At 35.4% G+C, this 19,383-nt stretch overlaps 1 protein-coding gene across 3 annotated transcripts in view; it reads right to left on the reverse strand.

Moving 5' to 3' along the window:
* Positions 1–19,383, reverse strand: part of USPL1 (ubiquitin specific peptidase like 1) — a 29,644-nt gene that overhangs the window by 9,120 nt on the left and 1,141 nt on the right. Inside the window, exons 2-7 of one of the 3 annotated variants that reach the window (XM_010977124.3) lie at positions 17,438–17,603; positions 16,795–16,923; positions 12,829–13,468; positions 9,204–9,317; positions 4,170–4,299; positions 762–887 (exon numbers count right to left, since the gene is read on the reverse strand). In XM_010977124.3, the coding sequence (XP_010975426.2) occupies positions 762–887; positions 4,170–4,299; positions 9,204–9,317; positions 12,829–13,468; positions 16,795–16,923; positions 17,438–17,536 (1,238 nt within the window). In that variant the 5' untranslated portion in view covers positions 17,537–17,603. Of the gene's footprint in view, positions 1–761; positions 888–4,169; positions 4,300–4,495; positions 9,181–9,203; positions 9,318–12,828; positions 13,469–16,794; positions 16,924–17,437; positions 17,604–19,383 lie in introns of those variants that run through there. The other 2 variants (XM_064493234.1, XM_064493233.1) reach the window with 2 other exon arrangements.

Consider the following 19,383-nt stretch of genomic DNA (forward strand, 5'->3'; position numbering starts at 1 on the left):
TGGCACATGCAAGGGCAGCTGAAAAGGTTAATGTCATTGGTTCATTATTACATCAAATTAAACCTCAAAACATTTCCTTTATGAATAGAGATAAGGCAACTGAAAGTACAGATTAAAGACGAGGTACATGTGTGTGAGTATATTAACAAGAGAGACAAACTGCCTAAAATGGGATTGACCTGTGAGTTTTTAAAGATATGGGGCTTCTGATAATACTGGAAAAGATCACTCTGACCAGTCCGTTAACTGAGGACAAGTAGAAGAGCTGGCAAAATATAATAAAAACACATCTGCTCAAGGGCAGCAGAAAGCTTACAAGAGGATGAAAAATTAGCAGGCTGAGATCTGGAAGAAGACGGAAATTCAGACAGATAAGCCTGTAGCTCATCTTTGAATCATCTTAGTTATTGAAAATAGATTAAGGAAATCCTAGAATTCTAGTGACTCCAGGCACTTGGCAGAGGAGACAAAAATTGAACTCTAATATCCCTAAAAAGAGAAAAATGGCAAAAGAAGGAATAATGCTGAAGAGTGGAGTCAGATAATCACTCTAAGTTAGCTCCACAGCAGTGTCACCTAAACAGCTTGTTTACTGGCCACAGTTCCTGGTACAGAGAAGCATTTTGGCAATTCATAAACATATATTAACACAAACTTCTGAAAAACAGATTGTAGTCATCACTTTTAATTCTACACACTAGGAAAAAAAAGTAAATCCACCTTCATTTTGTTCCAAAAATATTAAGGCAAGTTAAACTCACTTTTCTAATACCATTTTTCTTATTTGCGACTTATTGTTGCAATTGTTACATGGACCAAAATGGGCAGCATTAAGTGGGTGCCAATCAGGGATGACATTTGTAAAGGTGACCAGATTCTTCATGTATCTAGTAAAAAAAAAAAAAAAAAAAAAAGACATAATTTCAATTAAGTTATATTCATTTATGTTAACTTAAATCAATGTCTAAAATAAAAGGTACTTTCCTGTATTCGTTTATTCATACTTTCCTAATCCCCTAATCAACATACCAATGTGTTCCTCCTTAACCCTAGTAAAGCTCTCTCCATATTTAATTACCTATAATTTTTCAGCAATGAGATGAAGAAAATGATAAAGGCAAGGTTTCTCAAGAGCAATACCATTGCTACTCTGCACTGGGTAATTCTTTGTTGTGGGCCATCGTTCTGTGCATTGTGGGATCTTCAGCCTCATGCCTGGCCTCTACACACTACATGCCAGGAACAGCCTCCAGTTGTAGCAACCAGTTATCTCCAGTCACTGCCAAATGCCTTGTGGGGCAAAAAATAGCCCCTGGTTGAGAACCACTGTTCTAAGGTTTTCAAATCTATTAAAAGCTCACCCCTTAAAAAATTCAGTTTGGCTATTCATTATCAACAATCACAAATGAAAAGGGGAATTTAAAAAACATATATTCAGAACGATGAACAACTTAATTTTGACCCTTAAAATATCAGAACACTGGTTGTGAAGGATTTGTTTTCACCAATTCTAAATTTGCACTTTAGGCTGAATACTCGGTAGCAATAGGCATCTAAAAAGATGATCTTTAAATATGTACACTGTACCCCAACCAGATCTGCTTTATTATCTTTTTTTTTCATTGAAGTAGTCAGTTACAATGTGTCAGTTTCTGGTGTACAGCATAATGTTTCAGTCATACATATATATACATATATTCATTTTCATATTCTTTTTCATTATAGGTTACTATTAATATCTTTAAAAGAACAATTATTAATTACCTAAGAGAGAAACACTAGCCTCTTTCCTAAACAATAATATTGATAAATCATAAGTGAGATAAGCACAAGCTGTTAAAAATAGATCAGTTCTCCCAGAAGAACATTTTAAAAACAAAGCCACATAAAGGTATCAACAAATGCACTATTTCTGCTTAATTCTTAGTTCTCAAAGATAAATGTTAAGCAAAGGCTCCCATTTTTTAGTTAATAAAAGGGACTTTGTCTTAGCAAATAAGTGTTCATGCTCCACATGACATCTAACATTTTTAATTACTTACTAGGTACAAGGCACTGTGCTAAGCACTCGTCTTCAAACAAACGGAAGAGGCAGATACTACTCTTATCCCCATTTTACAGATGAGGTAAGTGAGATCTAGCATGTACATCAGACGATAAATGACAGACCTGAGATATGAATCCAGGGAGTCCAACTCCAAAGACCATGTTTTTAACTGCCTCCAGAATATACCTTCTAAATCAAGTAAAAGCTCTTAAACTGACAGCAAAAATAGCAGCACAAAAATGAATGAGTTTATTGGATATTCTTCCATCAGATTAATTGGAAATAACTTTTAAGCTATCATATATTACAATGTAATGAAATGCCACTTCATTTTAGCTTTTTCTCTGTAACTACTTTTATCTTTAGAATTAAAAAATTAAAAAAAAAAAAAAAAAAGAAAAAAAAAAGCAAACCCAAGTGGTTGACGGCTTCTCTCCCTTGAGCTCGCGGTTTTTTCCATACAGCTCCAAAATGCACCTAATCACCTTGTATTCAAAGCCAATAGATCAAAATAACTACTAAGTCACTGGCCCTCTATCATGTTCGTATGTTATTTGCCTAACCAACTGGTCGGAATTTGGCCAGGATAAAGATTATTTCTGTTGAGGTCCTGGCACATAAAATATGCTCAATGAAAAGCTGTCAAATAACTGAGATGGGGATCTTGGGAAAAGCTGTAGTTAAGTTGATTTTAACCATCAGGCTTGTTTATATTACTTAAAATCCAGGTGGTGACTAGGCAGTGTACCACAGTGAGCAGGTAAGTCTTAGAGAACAGAAAACCTAAGCCTGAATTTTGCCACTTACTAGTGTGTCACCTTGGGCATCAATTTAACCCCTTTCAAGCTTCAGTTTCCATATCTGTCAAATGAGGAAAAAAATCAGATAATTTATAGAAATCCATGAGAGAAGACCTCGAAGCAGACATTTGTTCTCATACTCACTTACACAAAATTATTCTAAGTCCTAGGTATGAGTGAAATGCTAATTCTTACTCTGTTCTAATACTTTCAAGTTAACTGGTTAAAAAAAAGAAAAAATGTTTCCCGATTCTGTAGCTTGGATTCCCTACAGCATTCTCTCAGACTTAACTTTCCTCGATTGTTCCCTAAAATACCTAAAAATAATCTGAACTTAGATAATGAATGCCTAAAGCAATATTTTTCTCTTGTACTTTAATTTAATAACATTAAGAGACTCCAAATTTTCTAATAGGTGAATTTAAGAAAAGAAGATGGGATTTATCTCTATTATAATAATTTGAATAAATGACCAACAGGAAGAGTTTGGTCATCTTTTAACTGCCGGCCAGCCAGCAACTTTCTCATACATGGACAAAGTGAGGGTATCCTGTATGATGAACTCTGACTCCTCTTCTAAATCCTAATTCTTCTCTTTATTTATATGGTAGGTGTGCAGGAGCAAAATAAATCTGCAGCTTCCTTCTTCTCCTTGCTTCCTCCCAGTACCAATCTCAGGGCCTGTAGGTCAATCAAGATCCCTCTAATCCTCATTCAGAGGCATCAGGGAAGTAGAAAGTATGGATGAGACAGCTCACATGTAGAAGGATTCTGGTGGTGACTGGTCTTTCAGGAAATGAAGGGAAGGAACTGGAAAGTTTAAGTTACCTCTGAGAACTGCTGCTGCTAGACTATGGGAGCCTAAAATCAAGTTTCCATGATGTTAAAAACAAGCAAACAAAAACCCCAGTCCCTAAGATAGCAGTGAACAAAACATAGTTTTTCAAAGAATTCTGAGAGGCATTCTTTCTCAGCAAGGAATCCAGAGGGCAGTGCAGGGGAACGTGACACTTCTCCCATTTGTCCCTACGTCCACTAAAGAACTCAAGAACACATCCTCTAATAATCTATCAAAACGTGTTTTCATTTTGTTTTAACTCTTCCATTTTGAAGAAGCAAGCAAACAGCACTTCCTGGGGCTTATTTTTCCTTTTTAACCTTAAGGGTGGAGAGACTTCAAGATATGGTGGGAAATTTCATCAAGGGTAGAAGAAACCAGAGAGAGAGCTGTGCTATGGGTGGAAGCAAGTTTTCTTCAAATTTTATTACTCAGAATCATTTTTTAATAGAATGAACCCATTTTAAAAAATAGAAAAACTAACCTGTTTTGATACTTGTGTCCACATTGTGAGCATTCAAAATTCCAAGAAAAAGAATATGTGAAGAGCTTTTCAACATGGGGTTCTGTTTTTAAGAGCAGAGGAAATGCAAACACTGGGCTTTCCATATCACCTTGAAGAAGAGAAAGAAAAATTATTGCTCATAATTAACTGAAAAAAAGTAAACTGAACTTATGAACTGTTTTCTTTTCTCACTATATTCACAGTATGAATATACGCATGTAATGTATGTATGATAAAGTAAGTTATTTACAATTGGGTAAGTTTTCAAAATATTTTTTTTAAAAATATCCATCATAAAGATTTACTTAATACTCAGTGTCTTTCATTTGTCTTGGTGGCCATTTATGAAAACTTCTGAAGACCCCTACGATCTCCTCAGATCTTTTTAGCTTTTCTTCAGGAAAAAAATCCTCAGAACTGTAATAGCCCTAGAGTATAGAACAGAACAAAAATATGTAGATTTGTTTGGCACAAATACTAAAAATAATATAACTGGTGAAACACTGTAGAATAATAATTTCAGAGTTGGACAAAACCATTAAGAAGCTATCTCTATTCCAACTCTCTTGTTCTACATGTGGAGAGGGCATGACAAAGACACATGAGGGTTAAAGGACTAGACTCAAGCCTCCTGACTCCTCAACTACCATTCTTCTTAATCGTTCAACAATTAAAATTAAACTTGAACAACTTTAAAGCTAAAGATCTGAATTTTGTTGTCATTAAAACAAAAACCAAACTGTGAATTCTGTCTTTCAGTGTTGAGACCAGCAAGCAAGTTAGTAGGAGGATTTATTTTCTCCTCTTGCATTCATCCTCCAATTGGTTTCTTTCCTTCCTATCCTCCAGCGAGGTTAGATGCAGCCTTACTGATTTGGCTCTAGAGAGAGTCTGAGTACTTTCACCCCTTCCCTCCCCTGGGACAGTCTCACATCCACGGTTCACTTCTCCCCCTGGCCTGGAACTACAGCTGCCTGGAATGCCACCAGGAGGAGTCACCTTGGCAGGACCAAAAGGCAGAACAGTGGGTCTTATTACCTAAGCATACTCTATAAATACCAGTGGTCACAAAGGCTATTTTAATAGTCATCTCTGTGGTATAGTCCTGCTACTATTTTTGTACAAAAACATAAAGTCAAAACAAAATATTTTTTATAAACAGAAATCAATCTCCTAAAAATGAACATATGCAATACCATATGCATAAACAGTGTGGAGTATAGCATGAGTGTGTAATTAGTTATCAGCCTTTAAATGCTTACTCTATTGTAAGTAAATATTAAGTGAAAAAGCAAATAATTTATACTTCATAATGACAACATAGAATCTTTTTTAATATTTTTATTGAGTTATAGTCATTTTACAATGTTGTATCAAATTCCAGTGTAGAGCACAATTTTTCAGTTATACATGAACATACATATATTCACTGTCACTTTTTTTTTTCACTGTGAGCTACCACAAGATCTTGTATATATCTCCCTGTGCTATACAGTATAATCCTGTTTACCTATTCTGCATATGCCTGTCAGTATCTACAAATTTTGAAATCCCAGTCTGTCAACATAGAATCTTTAGGTCTAAAAATACATAAAGTTGTCTATGAATCAAAATGTCATGAGAGAGCTCAAAACACAGTTAAATAAGTTACATGATTACAGATCATTTTAGGTAATTTATATAGCTCCCAAACTGACCTTAATTATTTCTCCTTTGAGTGTAAGTTTTATGGGTATAAAGCACCCTACTAGAGCACATATAATACCAATGCCTAATTCTAATTTTCATAACCTCCTGCCTAAATTAGTTGTTTCTTTGCCTCTAGTAACTTAACCCCAGCTCCTAGGGTTAAATCCCAATAAATCTTTATACCATGAGTTGAATATATTGTTAAGTTGAAAATGCATTTAATACCCCTAAACCTACCAAACATCACAGCTTAGCCCAGCCTACCTTCAACGTGCGCAGAACACCTACATTAGCCAACAGCTGGGCAAAAATCAACTAATACAATGCCTATTTTATAATAAAGTGTTGAATACCTCATATAATTTATTGAATACTATACTGAAAGTGGAAAACAGAACAGTGGCCTGGGTCAGGAACGTGTAAGGGTGCCCGCCGCTCACCTTCGTGACCACGGGGCTGCCTGGCGGCTGCGGCTGCCCAGCATCACAAGTGAGTACCGAGCGGCTTATCACTAGCCCAGCAAAAGAGTCAAATCCAAAATTCCAAGCGCAGCTTCTGCTGAATGCCTTTCACACCACTGTAAACTCAAAAAATTGAAAGCCGGACCATTATAACTTAGGGATCATCTGTACCTAGTACATTTACCATGATGCAAACCTTTCAGTGACTCTCTGCTATCTAGCCATTCAAGTTTTCTCTTCCAGTAACTGCTTATCAATGTCTTCCGGCCACTTTTCTATCAGTTTTTGTCTTTTTCTTTTGGAACTGATGGACTAGAGTTCTTTAATAAGATACCCTAGACATTATTTCTTTGTTTTATCTTTGCCCAGAGGTTTTAAACTTTTGTGTAATCATATTTACCAATCTCTTATCTATCTTATTTGAGAAATTCTTCTCCATTGAATGTTTAAATATTCACCTATATTTTCTTCCAAAGTTTTACAACTCTTCTTTCCATATTTAGGTCTTAAAATGTGCTGAGGTTTCTTTCTGATTACGGTGTGAAGGAGGGAACTGTATCAGGAACTGACTGCACCAAGCACCATCTGAGCTAGATAGCCTTTTCCTTCCCCCATTATCTGCATCACTACCTCAAGCAGCTGTGATGTAACCAAAACGGGGAGGATCCTGATCTGGACTCTCTATTCTGTTCTACTGGTCTGTTTACCCTTACACGGGTACACAACACCCCAACACTAAATTACGCTTTACAATTACATAAACAAGTAGAAATCATAACAGTATTAGCTTTTTCCTTAAAAAAAAAAAAAAGAAATATACAGATTAGAGGGAAAGAAAACACTAAATTGAAGATAGTAGTTACCTTTGTGGGGAGGTAAGGGAGAATTGGGGAAGAGTACATAAAGGGCTTCAGTTGTATTTGTAATGTTATATTTCTTACACTGTGGGAGTTAGAGCAGAGAGGATAGTTTACAGTGTGTTTTTCAAAAACAATCATCACAATGATAAAGTGCCTGGCTGATTCTGTGTCAATGCAGTTCAACTTCTCTTTCTTTAGTGTTTTAAAATATACATTAATATTCTGAACAAGGACACATACATTGTTAAGACTTTAAAAGTGCTCCCTGAAGCAAAGATTAGATTTCATTAGTAAGATGCTAAGCTCTTTGTGGCACCTCTCACTGCTGACTGGGTAGTACAAACGCAAATAAGAGGATTCTACTGTATTGGAAGAGCTGTATGCTTGCTCGATTGCTGTGAGTGCACAAAATTTTAAAATCCCTTCTCTGTTACACAGAAAACCAGGCTGAAGGTGGCAACGGAGAAAGATGCAACCCTGTTCCAAGCATAACTCACAAGGATAAGAAGAGTGATGAATCAGACTGGGGAGAAACCAATCTTTAATTAAGTTGGGAACTGGAGTAGGGAACCTGAATAAAACATCTCAGGTCACTCTAGGAGGGAAAATGACACCTGCAAAATGCAACATGGGAGCCCCTCAGTCTACACTCTGGTGATCTTATGGAAAAGGCTCCTTTGAAACGAGTATCCAACCATCAGATCAGTGGTTGTGGGTTAGGAGAGGGGCTGATTACAAAGGAGCCTGGAGAACATTTTCATGGTGATAGAACTGTTCTATATCTTGATTGTGGTAATGGTAACACAACTGTACACGTCTGAAAAAGATTATACTATATGTAAATCACACTTTAATAAAAAGAGAAAAAGAATATTCATTCCATTTGAGATCCCACCTGATAACAAATTAGAATAGCCCTCTAGTCCTAGGAGGCAGCAATGCCAAAGATCTGGCATATGGAAAATCAGTTTATTATTACAACAAGGTAAACATCTATACTTAGGAGTTCATGAAAAACAAAATAGTAAAACCAGGGGACAGAACTGTGAGACAAAGAAATAGGAGATACTACCATGTAAAAAAGACATGACTTCTAGATACACCATCTGGGTCTGATGAAATAAATGCTGCTTATTGAGAGAAAAACATGAAGGTATTGAAATTTTACATAATTAAATATGGGTATTATACAAATAGGGGTATCATGTATTCTGCCACCACAACACAACATTAATAGAAGAGTTAGTACAAAGATAGAGAAATAAAACAAAAAGATGGCCCTCAAAAAATAAAAAAATCACTACCAGCTCATTTTTGTAATACTGAAAAAATGTATAAAGACGTAGAGACCCTGGTGCCCCGGCCCTGCTCCCAGGGCCAAAGCCCAGTCACAGAGGGCAGAGCGGGTCTCACTCGGGTGCCCTTTTTAAAGGCAAGAAAACGTCCCCAAAAGGTCAGCAGTGTATTTCTCCTCATGTTCCATTGGCTAAAATTGCACCATATGCCCACTCCTAAACCAATCACTGGTGGGGGAAATAGAATTATTATGGTTGGTTTAGACCAGAGATTCTCAAGCCTGTCTGCCCACAAGAGTCACATGGGGGCTTCTAAAAATTCCTGACAGTTCAACTCCATCCCTGAGACTCTTATTTAATGGGCCCTAACACTAGCACTTATTTTTAAATTTCCTAGGCACTTTTTAAATACACAGTCAAGGCTGAAAACACTGGATTAGTCTACTGGAGAAAGCAGCCAATGGTGTACCAAGTATTTACCTGGTTCTGGGAACTGCATCCACCCTGAAGGGGAGGAACATATGCCTGCATGTTTATATAGAACAGCTCTGTCCATGAATGATTTAACCAGTGAGATTCCTAAATGAGTCTACCCAGATTCTCTCTTCTAAGAATTTGACCATCCTAAGTAATAAAACAGTGTTATATTTCCTTATGTAAGTATGTCTTTATGGTAGAAGAATAATAGTTATTCCACAAATTACTTACCTAATGTGCATCGAAGCTGAGGCTGAAGCTTAATAAAAATTTCATCTCTGACTTCATTCAGGTAGGTCTCTATTTGTGTAAATATTTTGGAAGTAAGTTTTTTACAATCTCCATCTAATGATAAAATATAGAACATTTTCAATTTCTCATCAACCTGTATCTTTCCACAGACAATTAAGACATTACCAAAAATGAAAGTTTGTCAGAGTCAACAAATTTTGCAGAGACAAAATGGAAAACACAGAATTTCTTAATTTTGTCCTCCTCTCCCTGTGGTGTACCATATATTCCCTCAATATCTATTCACAGCACAATATCATTAGTACTGACTGCTTGGGTCAACATCATTCTGCCCGAGTAAAACATCAGTGAAAGCCCTTCTCATCCAAACAATCAAGGTCAGCTAAAGAGCTAAGCTATCAAGTATTCTGCCTATCCCCGAAACAGCTGAAGCTATTTCTTTACAGGCAATTATTACTTACGCTAGAGACATCTATTCATTTAGTCCTCTTTGTATAATTTTTATTGAACTTAACTAGATCATAGGAGCAGATAAATTTATAAGGAGTCTTAATAAAGTTATGATTATTTCCTAAACTAACATTTAGTGTGTTTTCCTCCTCTGTCTTTTTTTTTGGGGGGGGGGGTGAAGGGGTCTGCAATGACATCATTGCATTTTGTATGATTCCACATTCTGTTTTTTTCACATAAATTTGCTTCAATAAAAACTCTGCAGGCTAGTTACTACACTCCAACTGAACCATAGTTTTATGAACCATTCCCTATTGCTGGACGTTTGTTTCTTTCTTCTCTATTACAAATACTATCATGATAAACACCTTTGAGCACATACATACCTGTCCATGTTTTTGATCATTTCCTAGGGTAAAAGTCCTCAAAATGGAATTATTGTGACAGAAAACTACCCAAGATTAGTAAGAAAATGATTTTGAATAAAAGCCTCCATACACATCTGACTCCAGATACTCTTAAGCTACAAACAGATCTTTTCACTCAAATCTCTTACAAATAATTCATACAGCCTGACCACACTCTGCTTATATGTTTCACTATGAAAACATCTGGAGTCTGCTGTAATATGAAGAAAACATTAACCAGAATTTCTGTTATTTGACCACACCAAAAAAGAGAAAACTTACAATTCAAAGTAATGCCATTCAAACAAATGTAATTATAACTATATTATAAAAACTACAATTATCCTGCAAAAAATTAATGTAATATTAAAGTACAAAATTAAAATTAATTCACTATTCAAGCCAAAATTTCAATGAGATATGTTCTTCTACAACAAATAACTGTCACCTACTCAGTATTGTGGCTCCTGTAGTTACAGAAAACAGAAATAAAGAGAAGAAAAGTCAAAAGCAAAAATGCTTGTGAGAAACTGAATTTTAAAAACTGCAAAAAAAATTCAATCTCAAAGAAACTCAAACTGGAACAAAATATTTCTTATCTAAAAAAATTACAACTTTTTAAATGTTTCTATCCAAAGGTGACCGGAACGCCCTAGAATGTTTATTTCTACATATGAAAATGGAGTTATTATGTTGGTATAACCCTTCCAGAAAGTCATTCAAAAAGACTATGATTTTAACATCCCTTCTAGGGTATAATCAGCAATGGATTCAAAGGATACATGGATATTTGTCATGGTATTTACACATAAAAGAAAAAAAAAAAGATAAATGGTAAGTAGCCTGAATGGTTAAAAATAAGGAAACAACGTACAGGTCCTGGGTTCAATCCCCACTACTTTCATTAAAACAAAACAAACAGAAAAAGACTGCATGACCAAAGTCAAGTTAAATGAAGACAAATATTCTTATACTACTGGATAGCAAGACCTAAAAAGTCATAATAAAAGGAACAGCTGCACACATATGCAGAATGTTATATGAAAAAAGTGGCATGGCAGATCAATTGAGAAGACAATGGGAGCTAGAAAAACTAGCTATGCAATGGGAAGAAATGAACCCTCATCACACACCATACACAAAAATTACCTCCAGATGAACTAAGAATTTCAATGTAAAAAGCAAAACTCAGCGGGGAGAGTATAGCTTAGTGGGAGAGTGCTTAGCATGCATGAGGTCCTGGGTACAATCCCCAGTACTTCCATTAAACAAACAAACAAATCAACCAAATTACTATCCACCCCCACCCCACCCCCACCCACCCCGGGCCAAAAGCAAAACTCTGACTTCTCAGTGAAAATATAGGTGAATGACTTTCTGATCTTGGAGAAAGGAAACAATTCTTTTTAAAGTCACAAACATTACTAGTTACAAAAGGAAAGACTAACAATTTGTATACATCAAAAGGTATCAAAAGGTAAAAACACAAGATACAAATCGGGAGACTTAGCAACCTGACATAAACATAACAAAAGGACACATAAAAACTCATACAAATCAATAAACATGACAATAAAAAAAACAGGGTAAGACACAAACAGGCACTCCACAGAAGGAACAGAGGGTCAACCTACATATGAAGAGCTGTTCCATCTCTTTAAAATCTGGGAAAGGCAAATCAAGACCACAGACCATTTTGCATCATTCAAACAGCAAAAATCTCCAAGTGTGAAAATAACCAAGGGAGGATATATGTATTAGGAAGATCTCTTCTGCATTGCTAATGGGAGTATTGACTGGCACAACCACTTTGGAAAACAATAAGCCATTATCTGGTAAATCTGAACTCAGTCTATGACTTGGCAATTCCAATGCTACGGTATATCCAAGGGAAACCCTTATGCCCCAGGAGATTTGCCAAGAACAGTGACAGCAGCAGTATTTACAATAGCAAAAAACAACCCAATGACAGATGAGTGAATAAATACACTGATAAATTTACAAACTGGAAATATTATATAGCAATGAAAATCAATGAACCACAAATACAAGAGCTTCATAAATCTTTATAAAAGGGGGGGGGGAAGTCCCCAGATACTCTCTCTTATGAAGAGATAACATCCTCTTCATAAAGTTCAAAACAAACTAAATTAGGCAATATATTCCTTAGCCATACATATGTAGGAAAAACTATTAACAAAAGAAGTAATGATTAAGCACATCTCAGGATAATGATTATCTTTATGGGAGATGGAGGATAGGATGGGGAAGAACACATAGGTAGACATAAGTCATTGGAAATATTTTATCTTGGGATGGAGGTGGGTTCATGGGTATCCTATTTTATAAAAAACAAAATAAAAATATAAAATATACCCCTCATTGTGAAGAGAGATTTTTGAGGAGCTGTGGGATTATGGGTGATTTGTATTTACTTCTTTATTCTGCCTCATAGCAATTCAAAAACTTAAAATTTTACTTTGATAGACTCTATGTCACCCTGACAGCTAACTACAGCCACAGCCTTTTTATCCTTTACTCTTAATTTCTGGGAAAAAACTGCCTTTGGGGCAGTCATGATAACACAACTGGTATTATCTCAGGCTTTAAGACGCTGTCCCTGGGCTCCTTGCTCCCAGGTCTCTACATAAAACAGAGGCTACTGATGGTATCTTTTCCATACAATCAGACAAAACTCAACATTAACCTTTTGAAAAATTAAAGAGAAATAAAATGTTATTACTAACCTTTAACTCCATCCAACTGATTGGTGTCCAGCAGCTCACTGGCTTGATTGTACTTAGTGAACAACTGCCTGAACACAGATTCCTCTTCAGAGCACAGGCCAGTTACAGTGGTTTTCAGCCCTTCCAAGTGCACCAATGCTGACAGGATACAGTCTAACCAGCAGAGAGCATGTGTATTTTTCCACTGGACACATGAAGTCTGGCAAAATGAGGTACGTCTGCTCTCTGATGGCATTTCTAGTTCAGATGTGCATCCTTCATTCTGAGGGAAGGTCCCATCAGAAACATTAACTGTAGCAGAATCTTCTTCAGCAGCCATGTCAACAGTATCAGCTTCCAAAATCTCATTCTGCTCCAAGGAATCAGCCGTCCTAACTGGATTCTGTTGACCACCGTGTAGTAAACCAGGTAAGTCTGATGAGTTTCCATCATATCCTCCTCCATTATGCTGACTGTTCAAAACTTGTTCACCATTAATACCAATAGGATTTTTAGTCTTTTTGGAATTTGCTAAAAGAGGTGAATCTTTATAGTCAGTTTCCAAGATCTTCCTCTTTTGAGGCTTATTTACAGTGTGACAATCTTCCAAATCAGGAGAAATTAAGTTATTAAGTGACCTAGAGCCCAAGGGATAGATGCACTAGAAGTAAAAAACAAAATAATAAAAACTATAAAATTTCAAATAAGTTCAAGTTTTACTTCACCCTTTCTATGTCGTGAAAAATACGTACAAAATTTTAGCATTAATTTGACAAGTTTAAGAAAGTATATTACATTATTAATATAAATTTGAAGGAACCAAGGATAAACAATTATTTAATCAAAATTTGGTCCCAAAAGAATTTTTCCAGTTAATTTGAACGATCAAGGGTTTAATCTGAGACATCCTAGGATAAGCTAATGAGGAAAACATACATTTTTTGCTTTAATAAAAAATCTAATGTTGAGTGAAAAATTAAACATTCCAACATTTTATGATGAGTATTATTCTTTTGGGGACAGGTACACTGCATAGCATTAAAAACTAGAAAGGTATTTTCAAACAAAAAAAGTTGCATGGAGTGATTTCTATGTTTCTTAGTTTTGAAATTGAGTACTAATCTGAGAGCACATCAGCATATCAATTTTACATCCAAATTGGGTCTAAGAGTCAAATTGGCTGAATTTTAATGACTTCATCAAATCTCACCGTGCATCAACACAATTTCAGCCAAATATCAAAAGTGTAAACAAACCACTGGAAGAGTCATGTTTTCCCTCAGTTTGAAAACTAGAAAATATTTTACAGGACAAATGCAAGCAATCTATATACTTATGTGCCCTCATTTAAAATATGCCTCCTTCTGTACAAGTATGGTAGACTGGTACCTTGGTGGCCTCTAGTGAACTAAAGAACTGTACCTCCTGGTACGCATGCCCTCCTAGAGTTAGTCCCCAGCCACACAGCCCCAAGACTGGCTATGTGAATAGCTTTGATGGGACATTCGCAGGCAGGATGCACATGGATGCCTGATAAGCACTGGTTTACTAGGCTTGTCCTCTTGGAGCCCTCTTTCTGGAACACTCTTTATTAGTCCCAGCCATCACACTGAGAGGAGCCAATTAGCCTCATGGAGTGACCCTCATGGAAAAGAACTGAGATCCTGGCTGGCTGACTGAGTTGAGTTTCCAGATGGTATCTAGCACCCACTTTAGCCATGTGGACATTTCAGTTGTCCTAGCTAACAGTATGTAAAGTGTAAGAACTGCCCTGTCAACCCACAGAATCATGAGTGAAGCCATTAAGTTCTTCTAGTTACTACCGTTTTGAGATGGTTCATTTAAAACAACTAACTGAAATGCACTAAATCCTCTCACTTAAAATATAGCATCTCCAATACAAGTGAACATTATACTCATAATACTGCACTTATGAAATTCTTTAATAGGACAAGTTCTTGACTTTTCTTACCAACTAGTTGTGCAGTCACCATCAACTAATAAACCTGACCCTCAACTTTATAGACATTATTTCCTTAATCATCACATGTCAGAAGACAGAGAACCCTTTAAAATCAATGGCAGTAATTTTGTATTCAGAGAGTTATAAAAAGGTATGTATCCAAAAAAATTGAAAGCCAAGACATCAAAGAGATACTTGAAGAGCCATATTCATTGCAGCATTATTCACAATAGCTAAGAGCCATGGAAGCAACCCAAAAGTCCACACACAAACAAATGGATAAAGAAAATGTGGTTTATATTTATGATTGAATATTATTCGGCCTTAAAAAAGGAAATCCTGTCATATGGTACAATATGGATAAACCTTGAGGACATTATGCTAAGTAAAATCACAAGAATAAAAATACCGTATGATTACACTTATATGGAGTACCTAGAGTAGTCAAATTTATAGAGACAAACTGGAATGGTAGTTGCTAGGGCTAGGGGAAGAAGTTGTTATTCAAGAGGAACAGAATTTCATTTTTGCAAGATGAAAAAGTTCTAGAGATGTGTTGTACAACGTGAATATAACAAAGAATCCTGAACTGTATACTTAAAAAGTTAAGACAGCAAATTTTATGTTGTTTTTTTATTAGAAAATTTAAATATTTTTTTCAAAAAGCAAAAAAATTTTTAAGAAATCATTACCATGCTCAAGCAGAGTCAAGATCATGGCGTGCACGCCTACCAGCACCCCTAATTAATTAAAAACAATAAACCACAAAGGGCCCTGGGGCTGCAAAATTTAGTGGCCTGGATGGTTTCCCCCTAAACTGTTTGCAAATGTCTTTAGTGACTTTTGTTTACATAATCCGTGCTCCCAACATAGTGCCAATCTAAAATATAACTTGTCCTTGCCCTGATTTTTCCTTTTTATAAATGAATGCTTTTGGATTTTTAACCCTTCTTATCTGACTTTGGTTTCTACTTTATTTGCAATAGACATGTATCATTTTTATAACTAAAATGAAAGCTTTTAGCCTGTCCAAAAAAAAAAAGTCATAAAATGATATACAGAGCACTAATCTTTTACTCTAGCCCAACCATCTAAGAGCATTTAATACCTTACACTGAAAAAAACTAATGCTGTCTGACTTTTGGTGAACAGTTTAAATAAACATATTCCTGCTTTCATTCCTACAGAACAGGAATAAAGAAAACACACCACATTATATTTGGATAATTATCTGCAAGGGATGTGCAAAGACAAATTATAAAAATAATTTATATTCACTTTACAAATGAAGAAAACCAAGAAAAGTATTTTCTTGGATGATGTTAACATTAATGATTAAAAGCCTTTCATTATAAATTTCATGTGTTTTTTTTAAAGACTACATAATTAAATAAAAATTCCAATAAAGGACTAAATAATGGAATACTCAAAAAAAGGAAAAAAAGTTACAATTCCCTAAACCTGCTGCATCTGTTTTCTTATTCATAACAGGGGAATATCTACTTTGCAAAGTTTTGAAAATTAAACATGTCTGTAACACTTTTGTAAGTTGCCAAGTACAGTAAAATGTAGAGTAGTATGCAATTTAACAAGCTCCTACGTAAAAGTTGTACCAGAAGGTATAAATTACTATAATTCTAAAAGATTTACCTTAAGTAAATAATATTTAGAGATTAATAACTTTTCCTGTAAGTTTCAAATCTAATAAAGCAACCAGATGAGAGTAACTACTACATACCAACAGCTAAAAGGATCCAACAAAGTTTAAAAAAATTCTCGAAATATATTTTCTCCTCTCACAAGTCTAATGATAATAAAAACAAACATTTTCATGCAATAACTCAGGAAATCAGGTGGAAAAAAAAACAGAAAATATTTAAAATTGCATACCAGACAGATCTAGAGACTCTCATTACCTACATATTAAAAACATAGTCTAAAAAACACAAATGAGTACAAATTTAAATATTTAAGAAAAAGGCAAAAGGCTAAAACTTCAGTACCATCTAAGATTAATACTTTACCTGCAGATCCTCACACAAAAAGATAGATTCTTGAAAACTAATTCGGTACGTCTTTAGGGCTTTTAACTTTCCCTTCACCCTACAAGCAGGGCAATACCCATCTGACGGGACTTTAGCTGAATCATAATTCTAAAAAAGAAATAAAGTATATTAAAATATAGACATTCCTAGACTGTACCTAGTTACAAAAAGTTAAATGGAAAAGTAACCAGAAAAAAATACACAATTTTCACCTAGAAGTATCCTGGCAAGATAGCTTAAAGATGGCAAATAAAAGAAATGCATACAGGCTTTAAGTATAGCTATTGCTCCAAAAATATATATATTCTAGTTTCAAATATTAAATTAAGTATTAAGAACAGCATCAGTTTTATTTGCAAGAAAAAAAGTAATGTCAACTGCCAGGGAAAAAGTATGTTCAATATATTCAAATAGTAAACCATAAGGTCTATGTTTTATTTCTACTCTCATGTATCAATAAAACATAGAGAGGTAAACACAAAATAATCTTTCGCCATTACTGTAAGATTTCCGTGGAAGACACAATTTTTTAGAAACTGGTAAAATTAAAACTGAATTTAAGTCTCAAAAATAGAAGGGAACAAACCAACTTTGCACTGAGGCAAAAAATAAGTTCACTAACTTTTCCCAAATACCCCACCATGTGGAGTGAAGATATCCCTATATCAGTCCCTGGTCCAATCACTGGCAAACCATTTCCAATCTTCGGGGAATCCATCATTCCGAGTCACTGGCTAATTTATTTCACTTGAAACATGTCAATATCACTAAGGATTTTTCAATGAACCCTGGAAAAAAGAAAAGTCAATAGACAATTAAATAAAAATCCTATTTACTTTGAAAAAAAGTTGTGCTATTTTATGAGATGTGTATATATTAAGTATATTTTGACAACCATATATGCTAGGTTAAGCATATTCTGAATTGTAATCTTGCAGTGAAAACAAAATACCTAAATTTATTTGCATATCTAGCAAATTCGTGGGAAAAGGGCATAGACTGGCAATAGGACCAGTCTTCATAGCAAACTCATTTGTAAGCAACTTGCCAACAAAATACTACTTTATAAAGTAAATAATCTGTAACTGAACAAAAACACAAACACTATCAGATTACAAATTATACATGTAACAAGCACATTTTGAGTGTAGTCCCATGGAGGAGAATCACATTCAGTAAAGTCAAAATTATGAGACTGAAGTTCAGCGTAAAGGAAAAGTAACTGTTAACAGCAGTTTAGATATGGATTTAAAATAACAAGGACACTAAATAAAAGAGACCTTTAAGCAGAGTAAATCACCACTTCGCAGGAATGCTGTGAAACAACTTCAAGCAAAAGTCTTTCCCACATCAATTAATCCATGATGCTACGACAACCACCTCCTAGGAAACTGGGCCTCAGAGATTCACTTTAGAAACTAGTGATGCGATTGTTTCAGCTGTATAAACTTTACATACCTTTCAAACCAATAGATAATTTCAGAAATAAAAATGCTTTTTTAGAAAAGTATCAGTGAACCTCAATTTGCTATTCCCAAAGAAATATCCATAAGCAGGGTTTCTCCATCATAGCATCATAGACATTTTGGATCCGATAATTCTTGTTCCGAGGGCTGTCCTGTGTGTTGAGGCCCTTTAGCAGCATCACTGACCTCTATGTGCTGGATGCCAAGGCACCCACCCCTCAGTTGTGACTATGTCTCTAGACGTTTCCAAATGTCCACATCCCTCCACCTTACTCCCCAGGAGGCAAAATTGTCCCAATGAGAACCGCTGTCAAAAGAGTGAAAACAAGTTTGGTGCTAACTTTCTTTTTTAAGCTCCTCACAGACAACACCAATTTGTTATCTCTGGCTGGTTCTATTTAAAATCTACTTATAAAGGAGACCTATATAGAAAAAGTCAAACTTCTGTGGTGCCAGAGTGGCTAAAAGTATGAGCTTTAGGTTCAGAATTTATTTGTAAAATTGGTTTGTCCTAAAAATTAAACGCGATAATAAATGTAAAATGCTTAGCACCTGACATGCAGTAAATTTTAACTACTATTTGGTGCTAATTTTATACTTTTTGCAGACAATACTCAGCACATCTTGTATCATTCTGCAGTATTCTCAAAAGAAAATTTGGTAAGCTAAGTATTATGAATAAATTGTTTTTGATTAAAATTTCCATCTGCCTGATGGCTTAAGAAAACTTTTCCGGCTGGTTCTCTCCCTCTCTCTCTAAACTACAATAGTAAAACATGAGGATCCTTCAAACCTGCTCTCCTGATCCCACCAAAAACAGGTACGTTGGTGGCTGAAATCCTTAATATGTAGAACCCCCCAAAAGAAAATTCGCTTAATAAAATACCAGAAGTGGGCTATTCAGGTCTTCTAAATACAATTTACTTTGTCCCATGTAGAAATCCCTAAGGTGATTCTTACAACTTAATTTGTCCCTAAATGACTGCCTTCATTGCCCTCCCTTCAAAAATTACCTGCTCCTCCTGCTTGTATCTCGCCTAGATTTTGGCACCTCCGGCCTTCGAACACACATGCCAGACAATCTGAGTGGTTCTCTACGCTT

The sequence above is a fragment of the Camelus dromedarius genome, chromosome 13, assembly GCF_036321535.1.
Source record: "Camelus dromedarius isolate mCamDro1 chromosome 13, mCamDro1.pat, whole genome shotgun sequence".
Taxonomy (NCBI): domain Eukaryota; kingdom Metazoa; phylum Chordata; class Mammalia; order Artiodactyla; family Camelidae; genus Camelus; species Camelus dromedarius.